The sequence below is a fragment of the Mobula birostris genome, chromosome 1 (assembly GCF_030028105.1).
Source record: "Mobula birostris isolate sMobBir1 chromosome 1, sMobBir1.hap1, whole genome shotgun sequence".
NCBI classification, from domain to species: Eukaryota; Metazoa; Chordata; class Chondrichthyes; order Myliobatiformes; family Myliobatidae; genus Mobula; species Mobula birostris.
In genome coordinates, this window is record NC_092370.1 from 185,310,590 (window position 1) to 185,327,199 (window position 16,610).

The window sequence follows — 16,610 nt, forward strand, 5'->3', positions numbered from 1 at the left end:
GAGGGGTTCTTTTCATGAAATTCTGCACCCTTTTTTCTCCAAACATACCTTAGCTCATTGCAGCCAAAAAGTTCTATTTCAACTTCATCAGTCCACAGGACTTGTTTCCAAAATGCATCAGGCTTGTTTAGGTGTTACTTTGCAAACTTCTGACGCTGAATTTTGTGGTGAGAACACAGGAAAGGTTTTATTCTGATGACTCTTCCATGAAGGTCATATTTGTGCAGGTGTCACTGCACAGTAGAACAGTGCACCATCACTCCAGAGTCTACTAAATCTTCCCGAAGGTCTTTTGCAGTCAAACGGGGGTTTTAATTTGCCTTTCTAGCAATCTTACGAGCAATTCTCTTGGAAAGTTTTCTTGGTCTTCCAGACCTCAACTTGACCTCCACCATTCTTGTTAACTGCCATTTCTTAATTACATTACGAACTGAGGAAACGGCTACCTGAAAACACTTTGCTATCTTCTTATAGCCTTCTCCTGCTTTGTGGGCATCATTTATTTTAATTTTCAGAGTGCTAGGCAGCAGTTTAGAGGAGCCCATGGCTGCTGATTGTTGGAACAAGGTTTGTGGAGTCAGGGTATTTATAAAGCTTTGAAATTTGCATCTCCTGGCCTTTCCTAACGATGACTGTGAACAAGCCATAGCCCTAACAAGCTAATTAAGGTCTGAGACCTTGGTAAAAGTTATCTGAGAACTCCAATCTCTTGGGGTGCCCAAACTTTTGCATGGTGCTCCTTTCCTTTTTTTCACTCTAAGATCGTAGAAAACAAAAAATAATACACTAATCTTGCTTAAAATGTTGAAAAGAATGTTTCATCTTTAACTTAGTGACTTTTGGAGATCAGTTCATCTTCTACTCACTTAGCTACTCACAGTAACAGGAATTTTGACCGGGGTGCCCAAACTTTTGCATGCCACTGTATATATAGAAAGGTGCAGAGAAAGGGCCAGTAACATCATGAAGGATTCTACCACTTCTGCTCACGGACTGTGTCCATCAGAGAGAAGGCTACATTAACAACCCTGCCAGGACCACCAGACTCAGAGACAAATACTTTCCACAAGCAGTAAGGCTGATCAACACCTTCACTCACTAATCCACCCCTCCACACCCCAATCACCACTACTTTATCATTTCCTGTCAGTCTCCTCATGTATATTCACACCTGTGTCTAACATTTTATGGACATATACTGTAATAAATTTAAGTACATAATCTATCTTGTGCACTTATATTTATTCTGTTTTTTTGTTATTGTGTTCCTTATTGAGGTTTTTTTGTGCTACATCAGCTCCAGAGTAACAATTATTTTGTTCTTTACACTTGTGTACTGGAAATGACATTAAACAATCTTGAATCCTTTAGTGTACAACCTGGAGAGGAAGCTGCAGGTAGTCATGGTTTTCATATAGCTATCAAGGGTTTAACAAGACTGGAGTATCCTGATTAGGAAAATCTACAACAATAATTTAAATTTACTTTTGGCATTTTAATACTAGTTTTCCTTATCCAAAATACTTTTCTACCTCTAAGTTTAATTAAGATTGTTGCAAAAAAGATTACTCACTTAAATACTTTGCAAACATTTTAATGATTATTTGAGCATACACCTTTGAAAATAGTTTGTATAACTTGAAACTGCAACTTGAGTTAAATAAATGTTTATAATATACAAAGAAATACAGAGAAAAGCTTAGCTTGCTTCAAATTGTGCCTTGCACCTAGAACCAGTGTTTCTAGCTTTACTGTAAAATTGCACAAATGCATTCAAGGATTTGATCTTCAGAGCAGGGCATTCAAGAATGAAAACATACACCAAAAAAACAGGGAGGGGGAAATAAAGCTTATTCATGATTGTTTTACAAAACTGAGAGCAAGTAAAACTTTAATACTCCAATAAACAGTGCAGGCACTAGTAAACAGAAAATATTTTGGGAGAAGTGCCCATTCACTCTCTACATTACAATTCTACTCAAGCAGTTTCTTGACCAATAGCATTAGGCCAGCAAAAAAGATCAAAATGTGGCATTCTTAGTGAACCCAGGTACCAATTGCTGTGAGTATTGAAACAAAATATGACAGTGCATCGTCAAAAAATTAAACACTGAAAATGTGACCAAAAAACTGCCCTTGGGAACATTGAGAAACTGTTCCACTTTCAGCCCCTTAAGCCCTTGAAGCAGCACACAGTGCTCTGTGCCATTTTTATTTGCTGGCTGTGTAATTATTAACAGGAGAATTTTGTTCCTGCCAAAACATTAGCAGCTAACAGTTACTCATTATGTTTTTTTTTAAACTCTAAAGCCTCAAAAAGGCATGCTGTATCAGAGCACAGCTGGAGGTCAACATCTTTTTCCACACAAACACAAGAGGCTTTTATTTAAGTTTCAGTTTAGTGTCTGTTCACTATCCACCAATGATCAGTTCAATTAAGATGAAATCCTTTTTCCATTGTAGCAGCTAGCAAACGTTCTCTCATGATTTCTTCAGAGGAATATTCGGGTAATTTAAGGTAGTGCACACACGTGTTCACTGATGGATAGCTTGCATCTGTTGCATCAACCTGATAGCAAAGAATATGTTAAAATAAATGCTTTCAGTAATTTACTACATCATTGCTTTTAATAACAGACACATGGCAGGTTTTATGTAGAATACTACAGACCCAAGATCCATTGTTACAAGACAAAACTATTTGATAAGCATATATTTAATAATCTGCTGACCATTACACATTAACATGGACCTTCCTTAAATCTTCCCTTTCCTGAACAGATTCACCCTTTGCGGAAAATTTGCAAGTTTTTCAACATGAACAATTTTAAGGCTATGTTACATACCTTGCGTACAATAGTGAGTCGTGGGTGAAGGTTGGCAAGTCCACCTGGTGGGAGTGTGGAACATCCTGTGGTAAATTGCAAAAATGCTTTCCTTTCATCAGATGACATACCGCAAAGCACCCTCACAAATCGGATAAATCCCGGACTGAGGGAAAGAAGATGACATAGGTATTGAGTAAAGTTGGGGTTCATTTTAATCATGTTACTGAACGCTAATGTTTTGTGGAAGTCCATGTGTAAAAGGCTTAAGATGGCTGAACCTTTTTTACAAAAAGGATGGGGGAAATTATTGACCAAGTGAAGGATGAAACACTGTAAAACAAGATCTAGAGTTCGTATGTGTTTTAATCATAAATATATTGGTCACATTACTGAGAATGGTAGACAGTGTGCATCAATGGTACCCAGAACATTCATAGAATGCTCAGAGAAGGAATTATATCTGGGTAACAAGCACTGTGAGCAGCAGCAATAGAAATCATCAGATATAATATTGCCCCATTCTTCACCAGATTTGTCACACTTTAAGGGTGATTACTTTTATTGCACACAACAATAAAAATGTGGTCTCAGTAATGTGCTGTTTTATAGCTTATCATTTCATCTTACTCCATCATGTCCACCTGATTTACCTCCCTGGTAAATACTAAGAACACAATCAATGAATAATCTACAAAAAACATGACGTGTTTGAATTTGCATCTCAGCTTGCATTTAATCAATGATATCCATTTCCTGCAATTCCATTCCAATCTATCCTATTTAGCTACAGTCCCTGAATGACATTTCACAGAAAATTCCATAACATGCATAGTATTTCTCAGCATCTATACAGCTAATAGAGAGCTCAGACCGCCAAATGAAACCACCCAGCTTACAGTAACACTGGCGACTTTTATTAAGGGAACTGACATAAAAATGTGAATGGAATTTTCCCTTCCTTTTCACTTGTTCACTTCAACTACTCCATGTGATAGAGAAGCCTCTTCCAAATTTATATTTGATTTCTTAAGCAATCTCAGATTGATCAGAAGAGGTTTTTCCTCTTCCTCACAAGCAGAAATTTAAAAGTCAAGAAGAAACTTAAATTCCAAAGAGAACCACTCCTCCCTGTTTATAATCTCACAGTAGCAACATCATCCTTGCAAATAATTTCGCAGTTTTCCTTGGGCTTAACGACCAGAATTGCACACAGCAGTAATAATGTGGTCTCACCAATGTGCTGTTTTCTAACTTACCATTTCATCTTACACCATCATGTCCACCTGATTTACCTCCCTGGTAGATACTAAGAATGCAATCAATGAATAATCTACAACATTGAAATTTGAAGAAGTACAAAAAAAAAAGTAAGCAGAGCATCTAGCAAATATGCAGTGTGCAAATTTATCTGGCCAGTATTTAACGAACAATTTTGTGCAATGGGATTTAGAAATTACAGTACAAGAGAACTGATACTTTGATCAAACAAAAAGCAAATTTCTGGGACCTAGTCAGAAAAAATGTGGCTGTTGAACAGCATTTACTGCATCCAAACTATAGAAATCTGAGCCAAGAATGATAGTGTACGTGAAGAATATGACATATTTACTGGAAAAGATGGGGCAGTGAGGGACGTCAGAAAAAATGAAAAATTGGGCACCTCAGATTTTTCTTTTAAAGTGTTTAGCTTGTTGCAATGGGAAACCAACATTGAGACTCACATTCCACTCTCATTTTGAACGGTATATGGTTGACAATTTACTTAAAGCTAAATCTTTACTTGTCTTGGAATCAACAAATTTCAGTTCATTAACTCACTAATAATAATCCAATTTTGGACTGTAATACTTTTTCAAAAATTAAATGTTAGCATTTAATAGAATATAGACATTGGTTTCATTGAAAAAAAGGTTTATTTTTTAAATATGTGGATCAGGCTATGAGTCAGAGGTCATGAGACAGCAGTAAAGTTATGCAAGCATAGAATCACATCAAGGCTTGACTTGTGTGTATTTATCAGAATCTGCAACAAATGCACTAAGCATAGATTTGCTGTAAATATCCAAAGGTAGATAACAGAGAAAAATTACAAAGTCATTTTAGTAAATCCATGTATCACTGTATCCTGAAACTTGTTTTAGTTGTTTTCATTGGTAGGAAAATCACTTCATGAAGTGATGGTGGGGGTCAGGGGAATGCAGTGTGTGGGGTAAACAATAGGGATCATGGTGCTCATTTACTCTTACAATACTCTGACAAGGCTCCTACAAGGTTCACTGAACAAGCTGATCTAGTCTATCTTAACATAGTGCTGCTCAAATATTGGGTATTCGGTCAGAAAAAAATTCAAGTATCTATATCATCTAGCATTACTCTTTGGAATATGATAGTTGTCTTTTTTAATTCTTTATCTTCTGTTGCATGTACTAAGTACAAATAAAACATAATTCAACAGTAAAATTTAGCATTCCTAAAATCAAAAGGTTCACATTGTTAGTCGTTATTTTCATACAAAACTGCTTATAAATACCTATCACGGGTGTAACCCAATTTGGGTTCAGTATAGTTAATTATGTCCTCTGCAGTCCAAGAAGGTGACTGATTTCCACAAAGGATCATTTGAACTTCTTCATGGCTGAAAGAACTCAGCTTTTCCATAGGAAAGACACGGTTGAACCCATCTGGATAGGAAAAACAATTCTCAATCAAGTTACATGTTTTCTATTTGAGTCTTTCAATTTATACTGCTCACTGAACTTTTTAAAGAGCTTTGCACTGAGTTGACAAGACCACAATAAATATACTGAAATCACCACTCACTTATTTAAATTAAAATGGCATTCTCAAGTTTCTATCCTTCTTTACAAAACACCCTTAACCAGCCTTTTCACAGAGTGCAACTGCTCCCAAAAATGCCCCTTTCCCCATTGAACAACGTAACTCATCAGTTTCCAGCTTAGATCACAAAAGAATCAGGAGCAGAAACTCTGATCAACTTTTCTGCACTATTCCCATTCCCTTCACTCGTGTACTTACTTAAGGCAAGTAAGTACTCCAGCTGAGATCAGCTAACAATGCAGATCAACAGACTTTTTATGACTTCCTATCATGTTGTGCATGCTCGTTAGTAATATGGAAATCTGCCAGCTAATCAGGGAATTAAGAAAGATGCCATGAACTGCAAATGTTTAGGATTTAAATCAATTTGTATTGCTGTGAAACTGCTTTCCACATGTGCAGTCTTTTCACCTTGCCTTTAGGAAATCAGAGCTCAGACACATTTGGAACATTAAACAGAGCAGGTGAAAGATACCCTACTCCACAACAAAAATCAGGCTCCACAAAGTTCTACAAACAGTGTAAGTACCTCTGAAAGCATCCATCTGCTTTTGTATTCCAGTATGCATGCAGAAGTCAAACATCAATTCAACATACTCTTCAGCATTGTCTATTGTTACCATCTAAAACAAAAATATATTTAGTGAATTTGAAGTAAAGTAAAAATAGAAACACAAATAATAATATTTCATCCAGACCACTTTGACAAACAGCAGACTGCAAAGTTTTTGGAAATGTTACTACTGACCTCATCATCACCATTAGGCTTTAGATCAACAGCTGTAAACCCATGTACTTTCGATGAAGGACAAAACTGGAAGTTCAGCCTGCAAGATTTATATGAAATAGTTAAAGCAGAAATTGAAAGTGGATATTGTCAAATACCTTGTCTCTTAAGAGTTCTAACTGGCAATATTTACAATATGCACAGAATCACCAGTAACTTTGGAATTTTCCTCAAATATTTGCTTTGTGTACATCTTAAGGCTTATTTCATCCAAGACCCTGAGCAGATGCAGCCACAGACTCGAGCAAATAACAAATATTTTCCAATACAAGTTAACCTTCTGGAGTTCATTTCGGTAGCAACACCAAGACTAAGATATATCTTTGAGATTGTAAGGGACCATAAACCCAAATGATGTAAACTATGAAAGGAAATACCTTGCCTCCAACCATATTCTACTCCAAACCACATACCCCATTTAGAGTTTTGCATCAGAGAGCTGCTTTGCCGTCAATTTTTACAATTTTTAAAATCATACAAGAACACTACTTATTTTAAAATGTTTCAATGAAAGAGTTAGATTAAAAAGAAAACTGTAAGTTCCAAGTGAAAAATAAAGAACAAGGTGGGAAGGGGTAGTTGTTTTCCATGCAGATTTGAACTCTATTCAAAGAAAATGGAACATTTCACTTGCAGCTTTCCACAAACTATGTCAAACTAGTAAACAATTAACTGATTTCTGGATAATGCTGAGACCAGTTACAAGTTAAGTAATATCAATATATTACTATCCTGAGCTACCCCAGGTTCTGCTTTTAGCTGCCAAAAAAAACCTGCAAATGTACTTGTACTAAACACACAATGGCTGGGTTGTACAAGAAACAAATCACGTAATGCTTTCCTTTAAAAAGCAACACACCATTGTGACAGATTAAACATTCACATTATAGTTTCTTAATTTAAACAGGTCAGAAATGGTGACACATTAACTCAGATGTTGCATGGCACTATCCATAGGTGAAATGCAGCTCCAATGTGCCAGTTCTGCACCTCTTGAAACTCATGGAGGTAAAGACTAGTTCATTTATTCATTATGTGCCATATCGTATGACGTGGATGATCATGGTCCTTCCATGACCAAATTATTCTTGGTAATTTTTTTTTTCCAAAAAAGTGTTTGGCCGTTGTCTTCTTGTGGGCAGTCTCTTTACAAGATGGGTGAACCCAGCCATTATCAATACTCTTCAGAGATTGCCTGCTTGGCATCTGTGGTCACACAGAATAGAACAGAATTTATTTAAATCTTGCATCTATCCCACAATGTGAGGGAGTACAAATCTTTCATTTATGACTCCGTCGCAATGTACAGGTATGTGAATTTAAAAGTCTAATGGCTTGTAGAAAGAAGCTGTCCCGTAGCCTGTTGGTCCTGGCTTTAATGCTGTGGTACTGTTTGCCAGATAGAAGCAGTTGAAACAGTTTATGGTTGGGGTGACTGGTGTTCCCAATGATCATCCAGGCCTTCTTTCTGTACCTGCTGCTATAAATGTTCTCAATGGAGGGAAGTTCACATCCACAGATGCACTGGGCTGTCCGTGCTACTCTCTGCAGTGCCCTGCGATCAAGGTCGGTACAGTTCCCATACCAGGTGGTGATATAGCTCTCAACGGTGTCCCTGTAGAAGATCTTGAGGACGTGGAGGCTCATGCCGAACTTCTTCAGTTGCCTGAAGTGGAAGAGATGCTGCTGTGCTTTTTTTTGCCACAAAGCCAGTGTGTACAGTCCAGGTGAGTTCATCGGCGATGTGTATGCTGAGGAACTTCAAGCTACTCACCCTCTCAACTGCAGAGCCATTGATGTTGATCGGGGCGAGCCGGTCTCTGTTTCTCTGTAATCCACAATTAGTTCTTTTGTCACAGGACCTGTGATATGCACCAGCTGCTTATATGACCATCCACCACCTGCTCCCATGGCTTCACATGACCCTGATCGAGGTCTAAGCAGGTGCTACAACTTGCGCAAGGATGACCTGCAGGCTAATGGAGGGAAGGAGTGCCTTATACCTGCTTTGTTAGAGGCACATCTCCACCCTGAAAGGCTAGTAATCTGGCATAAAGTCTCAGCATTTTCTATTAAATTCCATAAGTGAATAAAAACAGTGCCTCATCATGTCAGATTCCCTTACAATGACTGATTGCAACATGAGCTACCTATTTTGGGAGAGCTTTGAAGTAACTGGGCTTCACAAGCATATGGAGGGCAGATCAATGTGTGCTGTCAGTATAGTGGTAAGGACCTTTTTGCTCAGAGACAGTCCAATTGGCTTAATATTTACACTCTGCTGAAAAGTCAAGTTCCGTATTTTATTATCTTAACTTTTGCTTTACTGAACTCAATAGCATGTATCACAGGAGGTTATCAACAGTGGAAATACTTCCAATATTGCTGATGTAGGGCGATTCAGTTATTAAGAGTCGAAGACTTACAGTACCAGAGACCTGGATTCAATCCTGACCTCTGGTACTGTCTCTATGTGTTGCATGCACATTCCCCCTGGAATTCTAATTTCCTCTGAAAGCTCAGGTTTGTTCCTATATCCTAAAGACATGGGAGCTGTTACAATAATTGATCACCTATAAATGGCCCCTTATGTGAAGGTGAATGGCAGAATCTGGGAGGATATTGATCAGAATATAAAAAGGAATCAATCTAGGATCAGTATAAATGGGTCCCTGTGCACTTGTGAGTCGAAGGACCTGTTTCCTTGCCACATCTCTCTAGGACTCTAAAAGTTTCCAAGCCTTTCAGCACTGAAGAATTATAAAGAGCACAATCGTCACTCATGAACTCATACCTGAACATCACAATACAAATGAACACACTAAACTGTCCCATGAAACAGTTACTTTAATACTGTTATCACTTCATAAAGCACAGCATCTTCAGTTGGGATTAGTACGACTGCTCAAAGTCAGTACCAGGAGAGCTTGAAAGCAGGAATTGCTGCAGAAACACACAAATTGCTCCTCTTTCTAAATTTAAATTTTCCGCACAAAATGTTCAAGCTGGAAGTGAATTTAGCTTCTCCTGACATGCATTCATATTACAAATATTCTTCAGGAGTTATTTTCATCTGACATGACTTAGAACTTTTCCAGCTTTATAGGTCTATATCTTCAGTTCTCTTAAAAATAGAGAGAAAATGTGTATAAAAGTAACTTAATGATTATAATTAATAAAGAAAAAAAATCCATACCCCAAATCCTCTATGCCAAGTGGTGGTCCTGATCCTGACCGATTCTTCAAAGTAAGCTCTTGGAGCTGAGTGTTTTTTTCATCTTCTGAAAGAGCTCTGTTGCTTAGTATTTGCCGTCTTTTCACAGAAAGTTCTTTTATTTCTTTCAAGAACCTGGCTCTGTGTGGATTTACAAATTCAAAATCCTCCCAAGTTAAAATTCCATGGAACCAACCAGGAGGTTTGGGTTTAGGAGGATCAAGAATAAATTCTGATTTGGAGTCCTCGTCAAAGCTTCCAACAGATATAGAATCATGGCCTTCCTCAGTTGAAGCTTCAGACTGGCTTTCGGTATAATGCAAGTCACCATCTACCCGGCTCCCATATTCATGTAACAATTTACTCATATTGCTTTTGATGTCTCCCATACACATGAGTTTAAAGAAAGGTTTAGAAATTGGAATGTCCACCAATCTGTTGTCCTGAACACATTTGGCTAAGAAAATTCCAAGGAAATGGAAAAGTTTGGTTATTCTGTCCATTTCTTCACTATCCTGTGGGAATGCTGCAGAAAACAGTCCACAAGATCGCTGTACATAATATCCCGGTGGCTTAAGTCCACCTCCCAAATCGACCTATTTTGTTATCAAAAGTTACACACACAACAAAGTTAGATAAAACTTGAAGCTTTTCAATTTAGGAAAACAATGCTTTTACAACTTAATGCTAAAGATAATTGTCATTGCTGTATTTAAAAATCATGTTTTCTATTTCAAATCAATTACCTGTCGTGATTCATCATCAGGAAAATCATCATCGCACAACCAAATTCCAAGTTCTTTCTTTTGAAACTCTGCAGCTACAAGTGCATAAAACTCTAAAGTAGGACCAAGACCAGTCCCTTCTTCACCTAAAAATTCAACCTACAAATACCAGAAACAGATGGATCAATTATAAAGTATCAAGTTGACCAAATGCAGTGCAGTCTTTGTACCAACCATAATATAAATATATATTTAAGACTTGTGCATCTCAATATAACTAAAACATTTTATTCAAATACAAGCAGTCCCTACCAAATCTCTCCCTCACCTATGGAGACTAATAACACACCAAAAAAAAACTGGAAGACAGGACAGTACATTCTCATCAGCAGTGAAGTAAACACAGGCTGCAAATTCAGCAGAAACTATGAATAATCCAGGGTGGTTTTATAGCTTGTAAGGATCAGCTTTTACAACACTAAAATGCAATACACTAATTTTTTTACCTTTTGGAATTTTCAAGAATTTTAAATATGTTAGTCTTAAATCTTTTCCTCAAGACAATCATCCACAACCATAATTATTCCAACAGAAAATATACCAAGTGTTTTTTTCATTACTTACCTCCAAAACAGATTTCCTATCAGCATGAATCTGCATGACATTCTCCGCCCATTCCATTAATTTATCACCTCGAGGAACTTTAACCCGCTCATGTTTTAATCTTCCAACTCTAAATTCTCCTGGATCATCACGTCTCACTGCTGTGGTTGTTCGGGTTCGTTCCATGGTGGCCTCACGCCTATTCTGCAGCCAGACTATTGCCCTAAAAAGATATTATTTATATCCTTATATTTACTAATAAGTAGGAACAAAGGTTACAAATAATCTGTTCTAGAACCCCTACTCTTCGTGATTTTTATAAATGACCTGGATGAGGAAGTGGAGGGATGAGTTAGTAAATTTGCTGATGACACAAAGATTGGGGGTGTTGTGGATAGTGTGGAGGGCTGTCAGAGGTTACAGTGGGACATTGATAGGATGCAAAACTGGGCTGAGAAGTGGCAGATGGAGTTCAACCCAAATAATTGTGAAGTGGTTCATTTTGGTAGGTCAAATATGATTGCAGAATATAGTATTAATGGTAACACTCTTGGCAGTGTGGAGGATCAGAGGGATCTTGGGGTCCGAGTCCATAGGACGCTCAAAGCAGCTGCACAGACTGACTCTGTGGTTAAGAAGGAATACGGTGCATTGGCCTTCATTAATCATGGAATTGAATTTAGGAGCCAAGAAGTAATGTTGCAGCTATATAGGACCCTGGTCAGACCCCACTTGGAGTACTGTACTCAGTTCTGGTCGCCTCACTACAGGAAGCATGTGGAAGCCATAGAAAGGGTGCAGAGGAGATTTACAACGATGTTGCCCGGATTGGGGAGCATGCCTTATGAAGACAGGTCGAATGAACTTGGCCTTTTCTCCCTGGAGTGACGGAGGATGAGAGATGACCTGATAGAGGTGTACAAGATGATGAGAGGCATTGATCGTGTGGATAGTCAGAGGCTTTTTCCCAGGGCTGAAATGGCTGCCACAAGAGGGCACAGGCTTAAGGTGCTTGGGAGTAGATACAGAGGAGATGTCAGGGGTAAGTTCTTTTTTCACACAGACAGTGGTGATTGCGTGGAATGGGCTGCCAGCAACGGTGGGGTAGGCAGATACGATAGGGTCTTTTAAGAGACTTTTGGATAGGTACATGGAGCTTAGAAAAATAGAGGGCTATGGGTAGCCCGAGTAATTTCTAAGGTAAGGACGTGTTCGGCACAACTTAGTGGGCCGAAGGGCCTGAATTATGCTGTAGGTTTTCTATGTTTCTAACCATATTCAGCAAAGTATAGGTGAGATTTTTGATGCCATGTCAAGTTTACAATTGAACAGTTGTCATTTCTTGAGAAAGCCAAAGCAGAGTTAGTGCTGACATTGAAATAGCTTGTACTGCAAAGAAATGCATTTTGCTGGACGTCAACCTTCTATGTGTTCTAACTGATATCAAACAAAAGGTGAATCTTTTACCTTGATGCACCGAATGCTGTGCAAGTGAAGTACAGTTGCCTAGTTTCAAAAGGAATTAAGAATGGACATTTGCTGGTCAGCTGCTCACACCAATCTGGCAATGCACTACTAGCCAAAGCCAAAGGTTCCTGTATGAACAAATATCATAAATGGTTAAAAAAGTTAGCAAAAAGTTTTTAAGTTCTTTCCAAAAAAAAATCAGGTCACAATTCCCTTACAATTGAATTCATAGAACTATGTAAAATTAAAATTCCCATGAAAGTTTAAAACATTACTTGGGCAAAAATCTCAAAGGTTGTATAACTACCTTCTCTATTTTTAGCAAGTTAACTAGATAAAAGAAACATGCACCATTGTAATGTTCCAGTTTTAAATCAATATGGAAAAAAATGCACATTTTACATTTTATATCAATTTAAAATTACCTCAATCTGTTGCAAGATTTTTGTGGTGACTTTTTTGCTTGTAAACTCCTCTGGTGAAACATTAAACTGAAGTTGCCCATCTACTTCTATTAGAGAAAAAAAGCAAGGTCAACATTAAAGTAACAAAAGAAAACATTCCATATGTAATTTATAGATTGTATCAAAGTTATCAAAGATGTGATAACAGCACATTTGGAAAGCTGTGAAATCATCGGACAAAGTCAGCATGGATTTGTGAAAGGAAAATCATGTCTGACGAATCTCATAGAATTTTTTGAGGATGTAACTAGTAGAGTAGATAGGGGAGAACCAGTGGATGTGGTATATTTGGATTTTCAAAAGGCTTTTGACAAGGTCCCACACAGGAGATTAGTGTGCAAACTTAAAGCACACGGTATTGGGGGTAAGGTATTGATGTGGATAGAGAATTGGTTAGCAGACAGGAAGCAAAGAGTGGGAATAAACGGGACCTTTTCAGAATGGCAGGCAGTGACTAGTGGGGTACTTGCAAGGCTCAGTGCTGGGACCCCAGTTGTTTACAATATATATTAATGACTTGGATGAGGGAATTAAATGCAGCATCTCCAAGTTTGCGGATGACACGAAGCTGGGCGGCAGTGTTAGCTGTAAGGAGGATGCTAAGAGGATGCAGGGTGACTTGGATAGGTTGGGTGAGTGGGCAAATTCATGGCAGATGCAATTTAATGTGGATAAATGTGAAGTTATCCACTTTGGTGGCAAAAATAGGAAAACAGATTATTATCTGAATGGTGGCCGATTAGGAAAAGGGGAGGTGCAACGAGACCTGGGTGTCATTATACACCAGTCATTGAAAGTGGGCATGCAGGTACAGCAGGCGGTGAAAAAGGCGAATGGTATGCTGGCATTTATAGCGAGAGGATTCAAGTACAGGAGCAGGGAGGTACTACTGCAGTTGTACAAGGCCTTGGTGAGACCACACCTGGAGTATTGTGTGCAGTTTTGGTCCCCTACTCTGAGGAAAGACATCCTTGCCATAGAGGGAGTACAAAGAAGGTTCACCAGATTGATTCCTGGGATGGCAGGACTTTCATATGAAGAAAGACTGGATGAACTAGGCTTATATTCGTTGGAATTTAGAAGATTGAGGGGGGATCTGATTGAAACGTATAAAATCCTAAAGGGATTGGACAGGCTAGATGCAGGAAGATTGTTCCCGATGTTGGGGAAGTCCAGAACGAGGGGTCACGGTTTGAGGATAAAGGCGAAGCCTTTTAGGACTGAAATTAGGAAAAACTTCTTCACACAGAGAGTGGTGAATCTCTGGAATTCTCTGCCACAGGAAACAGTTGAGGCCAGTTCATTGGCTATATGTAAGAGGGAGTTAGATATGGCCCTTGTGGCTAGGGGGATCAGAGGGTATGGAGGGAAGGCTGGTGCAGGGTTCTGAGTTGGATGATCAGCCATGATCATAATAAATGGCGGTGCAGGCTCGAAGGGCCGAATGGCCTATTCCTGCACCTATTTTCTATGTTTTCTATGTATGCATTGTTTATTTTTCCTAATCGTTTCTTTTTGTGAGGAAAAAATTAGCCTAACCTTCCTGGCTTCGCCACGTTGAGTATGGATCACTAGCAACAATGTACAGAATTCGAAGTAATTGCAGAACATCTTCCACACCACAGGCAGTCTGTCCACTCCCAGCCTTTGCTTGCGGCTGTTCTCGTGCTCCACTCAGAATCTCACAACTGTGCAAAGATGATATGGACCCGTGTCTTAGTCCAGACGATTTTGTTCCATGCTCACAAAACTCCTACAAAAAGTAATTTAAATAGAAGGGAAAACATATTCAATAACCAGCTGCATCAACTTCTTGCAAAAACCTTGCAAGTTAAAACCAGCATAAAATCTATCATATTATGAAGGTATAGAAATACTTCATATCACCACATAAATGTACTTAGCTGCACACTTACATTAAGCTAACTGCAAGTGTTCATTATAATCCAAGCATTGTTTTTGCTAATACAGATGCAGACAAACATTATCCACAAGAAATACGTTGCACAGTAATATACCTTGTATGCAGCAATGAGCTGAGAACAATTTCTATTTTTCCTAATACTTTTATTAGTGCCGGTTAATTTCCAGTGCCGCAGGAAAGCTGAATCTGCATTCTTCTGTAGGTAGGTTATCAAGTCATTCTTTGGTAATTCATCAGTGCCAAGGTATTGTTCCACATGCTCTACAGACCAGCAGCCCTACAACAGGAAGAACCAAAGGTTGGTCTTTCCTGATTGTGAAGTTTTACAGGTAGTACATGCATTCAAACATATGAACTATTAATTCATGCTTCCCAGGTTTTAAAAAAAGGTTTGTCAAAATAATGTTAGTTAAATTTAAAACAATAAACGTATGTAATAGTTTAGTCTGTTATTCTTAGCAGCAAAACATTCTACTGACAATACTGCAAATAAATAGAAACACTACTTACCAATTTTCCATTTTCTCCTCTCTCTCTATCAGAATCTTTCATCTCTCTGTACATAATCCTGGAATAATCACACAAGCATATTCATCATAGATTCACAAACTCTACTACATACGAAGAGTTATTTGGGCTATTAAAACTGTGCTACACATAAAAAGCACTAAATCAAACGTTACTTTCCAGCACAAGCTCAACATTCCTGCAAATCAGCTTTTCACATCACTTCTAAAACATGCTGGCTTCTGCCTCAATCATTTTATTATGTTATGAACTCTAGATCTCAACCACATTCAGAATAAAATTCATCTCCCCTCTGATCCTTCTATCAATTAATTTTAATCCATACACCCTGTTTTATTTTTGACCTTCTGCTACAGAAAAAAGATCCTTTATAATTACTCCATCAATGCCCATCAGTCAGGTCCACCTGTGGTCTCATCAGTTGCAAAAGAAACAAAGCTAGTCTTTCCAATTCTTCCCAGAGCTCAACACTCCTAGATCTGGCGAGATCATAGTCCATCTCTTCTGTATTCATGCCAATGCAATTACATCTTTCCTAATAATATGGTGGCCATCTGGTGGTGCCTACTGTTCTAGCTAATCATCTTCACCTGCAATTTTGTGTTTAAAACAGTCAGACAATCAGCATCAGATATAAAAAACATCAGGTTAATTAAAGTTCATCAATATATATTCAAGAGGAAATAACATCTTTTACATAAACTAATAATTAATAGTTTTGACATATCTAATTAAGCAATTGAAGAAACATTGACGTACGTGTATGTTGGCTCCCAAATGCGCCTAAGTTTATCAGATTTTATATTTCCATTGCAGGAAAGCTGCAAGAGTTTCTGCACGTAGTAGAAAATGGTTGCTCTGTAGTTTGAGAGTGGCAATTCCACTTCACGAGATGTTCCCAACCCTGCTACTTTAAGAGTCAGCGCCAATCTTGGTGAAGCAGCACATTCCACTTCTTCCAGCAACTCTGACTGAGGTGTTCCTGTAAAATTTTTCCCCAAATGAAAGTCATGAAGTTTCTGTTAAAATCACAACCAGAAATCATACGCAAAAAAATCAGCATACTGTTTGCTTGTTACAGTAAAACCAATATGTGATCTTTGTTTTCATAGCAAGATCTCAAGTATCATAATTTTGTTTATGCAAATAAGGCCATAGGACAGAAGGAAAAATATCTCAACAGGTGAAATGATCTTCAGATTCCAGCTTTTTAAATTCTTTTCAAAAAAATA

At 38.1% G+C, this 16,610-nt stretch overlaps 1 protein-coding gene across 4 annotated transcripts in view; it reads right to left on the reverse strand.

Moving 5' to 3' along the window:
• Positions 1 to 1,578: 1,578 nt before the first annotated feature.
• The window catches only part of hectd1 (HECT domain containing 1), a 91,386-nt gene continuing 76,354 nt past the window's right edge, over positions 1,579 to 16,610 (reverse strand). For 3 of the 4 annotated variants that reach the window (XM_072267274.1, XM_072267275.1, XM_072267270.1), the window contains exons 29-42: positions 16,138 to 16,360; positions 15,361 to 15,418; positions 14,945 to 15,127; positions 14,466 to 14,679; positions 12,888 to 12,973; positions 12,463 to 12,590; positions 11,017 to 11,218; positions 10,414 to 10,551; positions 9,650 to 10,263; positions 6,415 to 6,493; positions 6,196 to 6,289; positions 5,359 to 5,509; positions 2,847 to 2,991; positions 1,579 to 2,569 (exon numbers count right to left, since the gene is read on the reverse strand). In XM_072267274.1, the coding sequence (XP_072123375.1) occupies positions 2,432 to 2,569; positions 2,847 to 2,991; positions 5,359 to 5,509; positions 6,196 to 6,289; positions 6,415 to 6,493; positions 9,650 to 10,263; positions 10,414 to 10,551; positions 11,017 to 11,218; positions 12,463 to 12,590; positions 12,888 to 12,973; positions 14,466 to 14,679; positions 14,945 to 15,127; positions 15,361 to 15,418; positions 16,138 to 16,360 (2,453 nt within the window). In that variant the 3' untranslated portion in view covers positions 1,579 to 2,431. The remainder of the gene's footprint in view (positions 2,570 to 2,846; positions 2,992 to 5,358; positions 5,510 to 6,195; positions 6,290 to 6,414; positions 6,494 to 9,649; positions 10,264 to 10,413; positions 10,552 to 11,016; positions 11,219 to 12,462; positions 12,591 to 12,887; positions 12,974 to 14,465; positions 14,680 to 14,944; positions 15,128 to 15,360; positions 15,419 to 16,137; positions 16,361 to 16,610) is intronic. The other variant, XM_072267276.1, reaches the window with a different exon arrangement.